Genomic DNA, 13,697 nt, shown 5'->3' with positions numbered 1-13,697 from the left:
AAATAAGTGTCAGGGGCCCGAGACTGTTCAACTGCCTCCCAGCATACATAAGGGGGATTACCAACAGACCCCTGGCAGTCTTCAAGCTGGCACTGGACAAGCACCTAAAGTCGGTTCCTGACCAGCCGGGCTGTGGCTCGTATGTTGGTTTGCGTGCAGCCAGCAGCAACAGCCTGGTTGATCAGGCTCTGATCCACCAGGAGGCCTGGTCACAGACCGGGCCGCGGGGGCGTTGACCCTCGGAAGTCTCTCCAGGTAAACTCCAGGTAAACAGCAGAATTGGACCGATTTCTGCATCCCTCTCAGATGAGGAGATCCACTCTGAACTGGTTCACAGTGGGGGTGACGACTTAGGTTTGCAGGAGGTTTGGAGCCTCTCGAATCGTCCTACCCCATCTCATATGGTTCATGTATGTTTCTCGGGTGGTCTCCCGAAATTTGAGACTTTTGGAAATCTAAGGTTTCCTGTTCTTCCTTATACTTTTCCTTTACTCCCGTGTTGGAAATATTTCCTTTTTGGGCATGGAGAGTTGTCTTGCCGTGGTAAGGTAAAATGTGCAAACTGCAGCGAGTTTCACCAAGTAGTTAAAGACGGCATTACCTGTACCCGCCCGGCTTCATGCTACTTCTGTAAAGGGAACCACAAGGTCACCTCCCGGTCTTGCCTGGCATATCGCCAGGCCCTTGATTTGGCAAACTCAGCCAGGGCCCAGTCTTGTTCACTCAATGAATGTAACTCCTGCTTGCGGTCCGTAAAGCCAGTCACAGTCCGTCAGCCCCTGCCTCCTTCGCCTCCAGTGCCCCCCACTAAGGGAGTCTCCCCAACACCAACATGGCCAGGGCACCTGTACTCCGCAGCTGTGAGGGCTAATATCCCTGTTACAAATCGGTTTGGGGCTCTTGTGGACCTCTCTTTCCCTTTAGAGGATTCCCCACCCCCGGGGCAACATCAACTCAGGGTGTCCTCAGACCCGGCTTCCATTGCGGAAGCTATTGCACATGCCCCCCCCCCCTCGTCCACAACGCACGTCCTCCCATCAAGGTGGTACAGTTCCCAAATCAACTGATTGCTCAGAGCCCCACCCAGTTCAGATGGACATCATACCCAACCCAGAGCCTCCCGTTTCGCAGCCGACTCCCCCCCCAATTCTCCTCAACCCCAGCCTCGGCCTGTCTCCACTCTAGGACCCTTCATGTCTGAAGGTCCTGCTTTTTCACTCTCTCCTACCTTGGCTTTATTCCTTCATCCTATCCTCTTTCTGGTGGAGGAGGTGCTACATTCTTACCTCCAGGGCACCTCTTTTGTGACTGCATGTCTCTCGGTTCTCCCTCGCCTTATTGGGCTGCTTAGTTCACACACGTGAATCTTTCTCACCCTTGTGTTTTTCTTCTTTGGAATGCACGTTCTGTACTGGGGAAGCTTCCGGACCTTCAGAGGTGTCTGGCTGAAGTACAGCCACTGGTGGTGGGTCTCTCTGAGACATGGTTACACCCTCGACATTCTCTTCGGATGCCTGGTTTCACTGTTTACCGTAGGGATCGCCTTGCAGGGAGCAGAGGTGGCCTAGCTCTTCTTGTACGCAACCAGCTCCAGAGTACGACCCTCTCTCTCCAAGCCTATGAGAGTGGAGTGTTGGAAACTCTGGCTGTGAGAGTTGCCTTGGGCACTCAGTGGTGCAACATACTCCTGATCTATAATCCGGGCAGGTCAGTTACACAAAGTGAATTTACCTATTACTTTGGACAACTCTGTGGTTCTACGCTTGTGATAGGAGACTTTAGCGCAAGGCACCAGTTCTGGGAGCCATCCATTTCTTTGGGATCGGTGAATCCCACAGGTAGGGCCCTGTTCCAAACCCTCCTCACATCTCACCTTTCGTTGCTTACACCACCAGGTTTGGAGACTAGAGTGGATCCTTATACCGGGCGAGTTTCTACCCTGGACCTCGTTCTTGGGTGTGGGTATTTTACTACAGCTACTGTTACTGTAGGCCCCTTCATGGGAAGTGACCATCTTCCAGTCCTTACTTCTACAAATGAAGTTTTAGCAGTGCCAGTGACGGCAGTTCATTCATGGTGGAAAATCACCCAGGCTGGTTGGACAAACTATAATCGGGTCCTTGCTGATTACAGCCTGCCTCAGGACTCCTTGCTGGACGAGGCTGTCGCGTCTCTTCAAGGGGCCATGCTTGAGGTGGCCTTGCGTTCATTCTGTCTCTCCGGGAGCTTCTCCCGTTCATGTCCCCGAGTTCCATGGTGGAATGATGAGTGCCTCCGAGCAGTGAAGGCGTGTCGGACAGCGTGGGCACAGTGGCGGCGCCAACCTTCTCGGACTCAGCAGTTGGCTTACCGAAGGGCAGATGCTCTTTGTCGGCGAACCCTCCTCCAAGCGAAACGTGCATCCTGAGCTTTATTCTGTTCCTCTCTTTCTTTTCGCACCTCTGCCAGTCAGGCATGGGTTTTTTTTTCACTCCATGTTGGGATCACATTCTGTAAGTACTTTTTCCCTGCTAGGGGAAGGAGCGGCTCCACTCTTAACCCAGGACAAGGCTGAGAAATTTGCAAATTTCTTCGGTCCTATGTTTTCTCCTCCTCCTCCTCTACCCTCTAAGGTGATCAAATGGGGCCCTTTGCTACCTGCCGTACCCGAGGTTCACTGCCAGGTGCTGGTATCTCCCTTTAGCTCCCTTTAACTGCAATGGGCACTTTCCCAACTTTCTTCCTGCTCTTCTCCAGGGGAGGACAACTTACCCTATTCATTTATACTACATCTACCTCCCTCCTGTACAGAAGCTATGCTGGAGGTTTTCAATATCAGCTGGTATACGGGTGTCTTCCCTGATATGTGGAAGTGCTCTCTTCTGATTCTGATTCTAAAGCTGGGCAAGGATGATACCCAACTGAGCTCTTACCAGCCCACTGCTTTACTGCCCTGCTTGGGTAAGGTGCTGGAACGACTGGTGGCTACTCGTCTCTCTTGGTGGACTGAGGAACATGGCCTCCTGCCTGATAACGAGAGTGGCTTCTGAGAAGGTCGATCCACCCTCGACCCTTGGCTTCAATTTACACAGCTCGTGCACACTTCATTTGAATGCCGGGAGTTCCTTTTGGCTGCATTTTTGAACCTACGCAGAGCATTTGACTCTGCATCACACACAGCAATTGTTTTCAAGCTGGCCCACATGGGGCTGACAGGAGCTCCCCTCTGCTGGATGCGCAACTTTTTGCAAGGGAGGACCTTTCGTGTAGCAGTGGGTGGCGCTTTGTCCTCACCCCGTCCTGTATACCGGGGAGTGCCCCCAGGGATCTGTTCTTAGCCCACTCCTTTTCTCTGTCTTATTGTCGGATCTCCCTTCCATCCAGGAAGTGCATACCCTGGTATATGCGGATGATGTGGCCCTTATGTGCCGTGCCCTGGCTTTACTGACAGGAAACACTTCAGGATGCCCTGCAACGCATAACATCATGGGCCACCACCTGGGGTTTGGAGGTTAGTGACACTAAGTCCAAGCTCTTATGGTTTACTAGACGCCAGCTCCCCACTCTTCCATCCATCTCACTGAACCAGACGCCAATCCCTTTGGTCTCCTCTCATCGTTGGTTGGGAGTCACCTTATATGCACCATTCTTGACATGGAAGAAACACATAGCGGCCCTCCATCTCTCGTGTGCACGTCGCATTGCACTTATGCACCGATCTCTGGCACCAAGTGGGGGGCGGATCGAGACCTTCTCTACGGGTTCTATACAGCTATGGTTCGCAGCAAGCTCACTTATGCGAGTGAGGTGTATGGCTCAGCTTCTTCCTCCTCTCTTCATCGCTTAGACATTCTCCAGAATTCAGCCATCCGTAATATGCTGGGGGCATTCCCCTCCACCCCTATCGCAGCCTTGGAGGCAGAGTCGGGGATTGTCCCTCTCTCGTCGGTGAGGACAGCGAGGAACTGTTTACGACTCCATCATATGGCCTCTCTGCCTTGTATTCACCCCTGTCGCCTCTCTTCACAGATGTGGGAGACAGCCTCTGTCCCCCCACGTTTGGTTCAGCCTTCCTTTGTAGCCAGGGCCTAGCATTCCCTGACCTGCCTTACACTTCCTGTATTTGTGATGACTCCCTCCCCTCTCCACTCTCCGGCACCCCCCTGGCTGGACCTGACACGATACATTCACCTGGATTGGCACTACAGGAACAGGGAACCCCCTCAGTTAGTTGCATTTCCATTTGAAGAGTTTCGCTCTGTTACATATGGCTCTTCATTCTCCGTCTACACGGATGGCTCGGCACGGTCCTCCCCCCCCCTTCTACATCATCTGCGGCCTTCTTCGCTTATCTCTCCCTGTGTCAAACGTGGCGGTTGGACCCTGCTCATTCTGTTCTGGCAGGGGAGCTCTTCGCCATTCACCAGGCTCTGGCTTTTGCCCTAGATCACATTCTCCCACAACCATTGGTTCTCTTCTCTGATTCCCAATCTTCCCTGGCACTTTTGTGCTCTGCCCGTCCACGGTCACTGCGTGTCCTCGTTTGTTGGACACAATCTCTCCTCCTGCACTTCTTGCAGAGCCCAGGTTGGAGCACCTCCCTTCAGTGGGTACCTGCCCATGTTGGAATCTGGGGCAATGAAGTGGCAGATTGGGCGGCCTCCCTCGTGCACACACTTCCTACTATTACCCCTCTTGCCCTGGGCCACAGTGATTTTACAAGGGCTGTTTGGAAGGGAATCCGTCATCAGTGGCAAGAGGGCCTTGCACACTCCCTCTCTTCTTCGGCGTTGAGCTCTGTTCGAGCTTTTAATGGCCCCTGCCCTTGGGCTCACCATCCCAACCGCTTGGTGGGCGTTGCACTGACTCGCCTTTGAGTCAGGCACTCGCGGCTGGCTGCTCATCTGTACCGCCTTCGGATGACAGACTCTCCGTACTGCACTGCCCGTGGTGTCCCTCACAGCCTGAGACGGTGGAACACTTCCTGCTGTGGTGCCCACGTTATCACTCTGCACGGACTACTCTCCGTGCAGCCTTGCGCACACTTTGGGTGCACACTTTCACTCTACCTGTCCTCCTCAACGGGGAGGGGTTTCGCCCTCTGGACCGTCAGGAGATATTGGCCTGTACCTGCTCCTTCCTGCTGGCTTCAGGGCGTATCAGAGACATATGATACATAGTTATTAGTCAAGACATTCTTTCACTTTGGTCGATGTCCCCTCTCCTAGCACTGGATGGCCGGGCTCGATACGGCGTATGCTGTCAGTGGCCCCAAAACCCAACAGAAGAAGAAGAAGAAGAGGGCACATTTTCAGTGCTCACTCAATGAGAAACAAAGCCAGACTGAGTCAGAACGCATGGGATGCTTTGTGTGGGCGCGGGCAGGTAGACGCGTTTCATATGGCAGACCATTGTCAACTCTACAAAAACTAAGAGGATGTATGAAAACTAGGACAAAATTTCGACGAAAAAGTCGTCAAAAACTGAATCCTACGAAAACCAGGGCATACAAAAACCGATGTTTCCCTGTAGTTGGCAATCTTGCTTCTTAGAACCTTTTCAGATTTTTATGATGGCAAACCTTGTCTTACTAACTTGTTAGAGTTCTATGACAAAGAAACAGATGTGCAACAAAGAGAAAGGGTTGAAAAAAAATCATATCACTGAATGGGTGGGATTTGAACCCATAGCAAGTGAGTCCTTAAACTCAGACCAGTGCATTAACCATTTGGCCAGCTGGCTCTAATAAGATTCATCAACTAGGTAAATTTCTATACACCATAGGAAGGTTAGCATAGGCCCCTGTGACCACAAATGCAGGTTTTTACAGATGAATGCCACACCAGCGTGGCTGTGGTGAGCTCTAGCTCAAGTCCTCTCAAAGCCACCATAGTGGCTCAAGTTGGGGTTTGACTCCATGGGTGAGTCCTAAAACTTCTGCACCAGTGCATTAACCACTCAGTCAGCTGGCTCTAATAAATTTTATCCAACTAGATATATTTCTATACACCATAGGGAGGTTAGCATGGGCCCCACTAGTTGCATGAATCTTATTAAAGTCAACTGGCCGTGTAGTTAATGCACTGGCCTGCGAGTTTTAGGACTCACCTGCCATGGGATAAAATCCCACCCGTTCCATGATTCGGTTGCCATCCTGTTATTAAGATTTCGTTAGTCAAGAGAGGGTTGGGAGGATTGTTACAATCCCTTCATTCCGATATTATGTTGTAAGGAGATAATGTACATCGTACTGTATTGCATTGTAAGTTCATCCTTTTACACATAATCAACTACATTCACTTTAATGAATATTCTTGTAATTTTTGCACTGACTTTAAAAAATAACTATGTAGTCTTTATACTAGTCAAAGTTTGCCCAAATGCTGTTCATCCTATGGGCTTTCTAATTACTGTAATTTTTGTATGATAATTTTAAATAAAAAAATTAAATATGAATTTTAAATAAAAGCTTGCACTGCACCAGGTATACTCCAGGCACCATGTATATTTACCTTTGTACTTATCGGCAAAATATTTAATTTCATTCGATGCCATCCTTCAAAAGTAGTCTTGATCCATAGACACTGGATATATTTTCCGCTTCCCTGGATCCATTCTGACTGCTTTCCACTCCTCAGGTCCTGTATAAATCACCCCCTTCCCTCCCCAATCCCGGTTCAGCGCCTGCCCTGGAAAATACTACTACTGATGAAGGAATGACTGACCTTGCTGGTGTCGCCTGTATCATACTCGTACTTCTCGGAGACGACATGAGTCTTGCTGTCTGGTGTGCAGTACTCACGGCGGGTATGTCTTACATGGCCACCGTCCTCTATACCCGCAAGAGCACTGCCGCTGCGGGACCCACCCCTGGACCCACTTCGACCCTCGTTCCGGGAAGAACTCCTGTGCCAAGTATTGATATTTATTAGTCGAGTTTGGTAAGGTATATGATTATAATCAATGTGGAGTAGCCTGAGAAGTGACAAATATAACCTCTGAATATTCCACAAGAGGCAATTTATTCCAGAAAGGATCGCTGCCACCTTGATTTTATGAAAATGCAAAGACTGAAACAACTCTTAAAGCAATAAAAAGGGTGAGGTACTTTGATGCTGGTCAAGGGCTCTTGATCCGAAGAAATGGAACAATCTTCCCTTTCACTGAATCTATCTGAATGACCCCTAAAGGTTTAGCGCTTCTCCGTCAATATAGCAATTATTTTCGTAATGTCACCATGCACCTGTCACATCAACCTAAAATAACGATGTTTTTTTAGCAAATGTCCAAAAGCCGACTTATATGAGACTAAAGGGAATATATAGGCTCCGTCATAAACAGGAGCATACACATTAAGATCTCGAACATGCGGCTGCATGGTGGGATGCCAACATGCTCAGAGCCTTATATACATACCTGTACTTCACCTCTCATGCACTAGTTCTGGCACAGACTAACATAAAGCTGGCATGCCGAACTAAAATTTAATACCTGTGCAACAGAACTGTCACAGCAAGAACACAAAAAAAAAACTACAAATATGAAAGCTATTCTACGGAGCTCCTCCCCTCAAGGAAGGTTCCTTGATGTTGGTGAGGGGCTCTTGATTTAGGGAATTGGATCTGTGCTCCAGTTCCCCAAATTAAGCCTGAATGCCTTCCACATCCCCCCCCCAGGCGCTGTATAATCCTCCGGGTTTAGCGCTTCCCCCTTGATTGTAATAATAATCTACGGAGCTCCACTATTCTACAGCAGTTTTTTTTATGTGCTCTTCTATCCACAAGCTTTTTTCTTGTCCTTGTGTAAGATTGTTTATTTTGCCAAAATGCCAATACTGATACAACATATTATATTGGTAGTAGAGGTAACCTCTCCTCTGTTAGTATGCATTTCGTTTGGTAATCTTATGAAGTATAAAAAGATTTCCGACTGCTGTCACAATGACAATTTCGCGCAGCACAGACTTTACTAAACTCTACTACCACACACCAGGTTAACAAGCAATGCCTGGGCGGCGGGCATTTACATGCTAGGCTGTGCTCACACTGCTTCAGGTGGTCGCTTCACAAGTTACCTGAAAATTTCCACGAAGCTCTCGGGTCTGTCGTCGTATAAGGAAGTTCTGGGGCGGGGCAGGGCAGAGAGGGAAGGGGAAAATAAATACAAGTCAGGAATCAATGTTCAGTAGTTGAACTATGGCGTATCCGACACGGGGTTAAAAAAAACTGTAACTAAAAGAGACTTTTATTAATACTTGATAAACCCTCATGTATTAATAAAAGTCTCCTGCTTGATGTTTCTTTTTAAATCAATGAGCAGGTCTGCATGACTACCATGAAGCTTTTATTTGCAAACAATTTCAGGTTAGCCTGTACAAAATGTGGATGAAAGATATTTGAGTTGCAGACTTTCAGGTGACTACTAGAAGCGTAAGGAAACCTCAGAAAAGATAATAAAGGTTGAAGGAAAAATTAAAAATTAAAACAAGTAATATAATGCAAGGACGCCATCAAGAAAAGTGCCTTGATGTCGCTCAGTGGCTCTCGACCCCCAAAAATTTATCTATCTTCCATTTCCTTGAATGGAACCTGATTGTCTCCCACTCTCCCAGGTGCTGTATGACCCCTATCGGTCCTTTGAAGGTAATGCAAGCACCATCAAAATATAGGTCTTTAGTGTATATAAGACATATAAACAAGGCAAAATAAGAACTTGAAAAATATGAAAGGCAAGAGGTAAAAGCAAGGCTAATATGATCAAAATGACACTGATACCGAAAGTAAGTGAAGTCAGACTGAGTGAAGGTGCAAATAGCCTGAGATTTGAAGAGAGAAACAGTAAAAGAATTAGGACATAATGAAACAAGATGTGAAACAGGCCACGGTATCTGATACCGTCTCATAAGAGGAACATGGTGGTACGATAATAAGAAGAGTAAAGAGTAGAGGCGGCACATTACAACAAATTAGAAGCTTAAATAACAATAATAATAATAATAATAATAAATAATTCGACACATTGCTTATACTATAGATGCTATGTAGTGCTTGTTTGCATAATATAAGAATGGTTTTCTGAGAAGCACAAGCAAGCATATGCATGGAGAAGCCCAGGGGTGCCTGGCGAACTGCCAAGCTGGGTACCCACCCTGCTGATGATGCCAAGCTGCTGTTGTAAACACCCACCTTAACAACTGGAGACCAATACGAATCTCACAGGTCATAGGTACACTTCTCAGATACCTACACTAAAATTAACAAGCTGACGGACGGATCATACTGGTTTTAGTCCATGGTCATTTCATATTGTTATCCATTTCCTGTACTCTTGGAGTGATTGGTGTCCTGCTGAGCAAGACGTGTATCATAATAGTGTCATGGTCAAATACACTTTCATCTGAGCAGTTGAATCATGAGAGCACCATTCCCCGTATCAAATCGAAAAATTATTTTCTCGTGGATAATAAGTCATAAAATCATTAATTTTTATATGAAAGAAGCACTGCTGAGTGTTTCCCAGTCTAGTAGCTTTCTTAAGGCGAACTTAATGAAGTAGAGCAACTCAGGCGGTGTATAACCACAACAGTCTAGCTTTTCTCCGTGAATATAATAATAATAATAATAATAATAATAATAATAATAATAATAATAATAATGGTAGACCAACTGGTGTGTACCGACCTACGCCAGGTTACTCTTACAAATTTAAACACTTCATTAAAGAACCATATATTCAATGTGTTCTTGAAATTTCTCTAGTTACTCCGAAGATATTTGCGCAATTATGCTAAAGTGTTAAGCTTTCATCTTTTCACTTTTTTTTTCAATTATAGTCACTCGCTTTATACTGACTGTTTGGTAAACGGGTGCGCGCGCGCACACACACACACACACACACACACACACACACACACACACACACACACACACACACACACACACACACTAACATCACTAACGTGTATAGTATGCAAGGTTATGGAGAAGATCATAAGGAGGAGAGTGGTGGAGCACTTGGAAAGAAACAAGTGTATAATTGACAACCAGCACGGTTTCAGGGAAGGAAAATCCTGTGTCACAAACCTACTAGAGTTTTATGACAAGGTGACAGAAGTAAGACAAGAGAGAGAGGGGTGGATCGACTGCATTTTTTTTGGACTGCAAGAAGGCCTTCGACACAGTCCCTCACAAGAGGTTACTGCAAAAGCTAGAGGATCAGGCACACATAACAGGAAAGGCACTGCAATGGATCAGAGAATACCTGACAGGGAGGCAACAACGAGTCATGATACGTGACGAGGTGTCAGAGTGGGCGCTTGTGACAAGCGGGGTTCCACAGGGGTCAGTCCTAGGACCTGTGCTGTTCTTGGTATATGTGAACGACATAACGGAAGGGATAGACTCAGAAGTGTCCTTGTTTGCAGATGATGTGAAGTTAATGAGAAGAATCAAATCGGATGAGGATCAGGCAGGACTACAAAGAGACCTGGACAGGCTACAAGCGTGGTCCAGCAACTGGCTCCTTGAGTTTAACCCTGCCAAATGCAAAGCCATGAAGATTGGGGAAGGGCAAAGAAGACGGCAGACACAATATAGTTTAGATGGCCAAAGACTGCAAACCTCACTCAAGGAAAAATATCTGGGGGTGAGTATAACACCGAGCATATCTCCTGAGGCGCACATCAATCAGATAACTGCTGCAGCATACGGACGCCTGGCAAACCTACGGATAGCGTTCCGATACCTCAGTAAGGATTCGTTCAAGACTGTATACCATTTACGTCAGGCCCATACTGGAGTATGCAGCACCAGTTTGGAATCCACACCTAGTCAAGCACGTCAAGAAACTAGAGAAAGTGCAAAGGTTTGCAACAAGGCTAGTCCCAGAGATACGGGGATTGACCTACGAAGAAAGGTTGAGGGAAATCGGCCTGACGACACTGGAGGACAGGAGGGTCAGGGGAGACATGATAACGACATATAAAATACTGCACGGAAAATACTAGTGGGAAAATTTATGGAATCAATAATTGCCGAGGCAGTTCGTAGCCACCTTGAAAAGCATAAATTAATCAACGAATCTCAGCATGGTTTTACAAAGGGGCGTTCCTGCCTTACGAATTTATTAACTTTTTTCACTAAGGTATTTGAGGAGGTAGATCATGGTAATGAATATGATATTGTGTATATGGACTTCAGTAAGGCTTTTGACAGGGTCCCACATCAGAGACTATTGAGGAAAATTAAGGCACATGGAATAGGAGGAGAAATTTTTTCCTGGATAGAGGCATGGTTGACAAATAGGCAGCAGAGAGTTTGCATAAATAGGGAGAAATCAGAGTGGGGAAGCGTCACGAGCGGTGTTCCACAGGGGTCAGTGTTGGGCCCCCTGCTGTTCACAATCTACATAAACGACATAGATGAGGGCATAAAGAGTGACATCGGCAAGTTTGCCGATGACACCAAAATAGGCCGTCGAATTCATTCTGACGAGGACATTCGAACACTCCAGGAAGATTTGAATAGACTGATGCAGTGGTCGGAGAAGTGGCAGATGCAGTTTAATATAGACAAATGCAAAGTTCTAAATGTTGGACATGACAATAACCATGCCACATATAAACTAAATAATGTAGATCTTAATATTACGGATTGCGAAAAAGATTTAGGAGTTCTGGTTAGCAGTAATCTGAAACCAAGACAACAGTGCATAAGTGTTCGCAATAAAGCTAATAGAATCTTTGGCTTCATATCAAGAAGCATAAATAATAGGAGTCCTCAGGTTGTTCTTCAACTCTATACATCCTTGGTTAGGCCTCATTTAGATTATGCTGCACAGTTTTGGTCACCGTATTACAGAATGGATATAAATTCTCTGGAAAATGTACAAAGGAGGATGACAAAGTTGATCCCATGTATCAGAAACCTTCCCTATGAGGATAGACCAAGGGCCCTGAATCTGCACTCTCTAGAAAAACGTAGAATTAGGGGGGATATGATTGAGGTGTATAAATGGAAGACAGGAATAAATAAAGGGGATGTAAATAGTGTGCTGAAAATATCTAGCATAGACAGGACTCGCAGCATGGTTTTAAGTTGGAAAAATTCAGATTCAGGAAGGATATAGGAAAGTACTGGTTTGGTAATAGAGTTGTGGATGAGTGGAACAAACTCCCGAGTACAGTTATAGAGGCCAGAACGTTGTGTAGCTTTAAAAATAGGTTGGATAAATACATGAGTGGATGTGGGTGGGTGTGAGTTGGACCTGATAGCTTGTGCTACCAGGTCGGTTGCCGTGTTCCTCCCTTAAGTCAATGTGACCTGACCTGACTAGGACCTGCCTCGCATGGGCCAGTAGGCCTGCTGCAGTGTTCCTTCGTTCTTATGTTCTTATGAATAGACAAGGTGGACAAAGACGGGATGTTCCAGAGAGGGGACACAGACACAAGAGGTCACAATTGGAAGTTGAAGACTCAGATGAATCAAAGGGATGTTAGGAAGTATTTCTTCAATCATAGAGTAGTCAGGCCGTGGAATAGCCTAGAAAGTGACGTAGTGGAGGCGGGAACCATACATAGTTTTAAGGCGAGGTATGATAAAGCGAACCAACGTACGAGCCACAGCCCGGCTGATCCGGAACTGACTTTAGGTGCTTGTCCAGTGCCAGCTTGAAGACTGCCAGGGGTCTGTTGGTAATCCCCCTTATGTGTGCTGGGAGGCAGTTGAACAGTCTCGGGCCCCTGACACTTATTGTATGGTCTCTTAACGTGCTAGTGACACCCCTGCTTTTCATTGGGGGGGATGGTGCATCGTCTGCCAAGTCTTTTGCTTTCGTAGTGAGTGATTTTCGTGTGCAAGTTCGGTACTAGTCCCTCTAGGATTTTCCAGGTGTATATAATCATGTATCTCTCCCTCCTGCGTTCCAGGGAATACAGGTTTAGGAACCTCAAGCGCTCCCAATAATTGAGGTGTTTTATCTCCGTTATGCGCGCCGTGAAAGTTCTCTGTACATTTTCTAGGTCGGCAATTTCACCTGCCTTGAAAGGTGCTGTTAGTGTGCAGCAATATTCCAGCCTAGATAGAACAAGTGACCTGAAGAGTGTCATCATGGGCTTGGCCTCCCTAGTTTTGAAGGTTCTCATTATCCATCCTGTCATTTTTCTAGCATCTTTGGGACCAACTGTCCCCAGGCCTAGCCACAAGCTAGGCCTCTCTGGTCTGCCATCCCCGCCCCAAGAGGGCTAATGGGAATGACAGTCTTATGAGCTAAAGGCTCGGGCTCAGGCACCTACCCTACCCTAGAAGGGTTAGGCATGGTGTCGATGAATAACCTCAACTGGCGAGATAGCCTAAAAAGCAAAAGTGTTTTCTGCCGAATAAGCAGTGAAAACAATTATGCTATAAATCTGTTAAAATTAATCTGAGCATAACGAATAATATATATATATATATATATATATATATATATATATATATATATATATATATATATATATATATATATATATATATATATATATATATATATATGTATGTCGTGCCGAATAGGCAGAACTTGCGATCTTGGCTTAAATAGCAACGTTCATCTTGCCATATAGGACAAGTGAAAATTTGTGTATGCAAAAATTTCGCCAAAATCATTCTGAACCTAACGAAAAAAATATATTTGATTGTGTTTGTTTAGTATTAAATTATTGTAAACGTATTTAAAATATATTT

General features: G+C 46.1%; 1 protein-coding gene across 9 annotated transcripts in view; it reads right to left on the bottom strand.

The window, feature by feature from the left end:
* The window catches only part of LOC128690958 (uncharacterized), a 213,911-nt gene that overhangs the window by 55,369 nt on the left and 144,845 nt on the right, over positions 1-13,697 (bottom strand). For 7 of the 9 annotated variants that reach the window (XM_070088433.1, XM_070088436.1, XM_070088437.1 and 4 more), the window contains 2 exons: positions 8,054-8,101; positions 6,705-6,885 (listed from right to left, as the gene is read on the bottom strand). In XM_070088433.1, the coding sequence (XP_069944534.1) occupies positions 6,705-6,885; positions 8,054-8,101 (229 nt within the window). The remainder of the gene's footprint in view (positions 1-6,704; positions 6,886-8,053; positions 8,102-13,697) is intronic. The other 2 variants (XM_070088434.1, XM_053779762.2) reach the window with 1 other exon arrangement.

Source organism: Cherax quadricarinatus, chromosome 24 (genome assembly GCF_038502225.1).
Source record: "Cherax quadricarinatus isolate ZL_2023a chromosome 24, ASM3850222v1, whole genome shotgun sequence".
Lineage (NCBI taxonomy): Eukaryota > Metazoa > Arthropoda > Malacostraca > Decapoda > Parastacidae > Cherax > Cherax quadricarinatus.
Note: the sequence above shows the minus strand (reverse complement) of the source record. Positions and strands in the feature narration are given on the sequence as shown.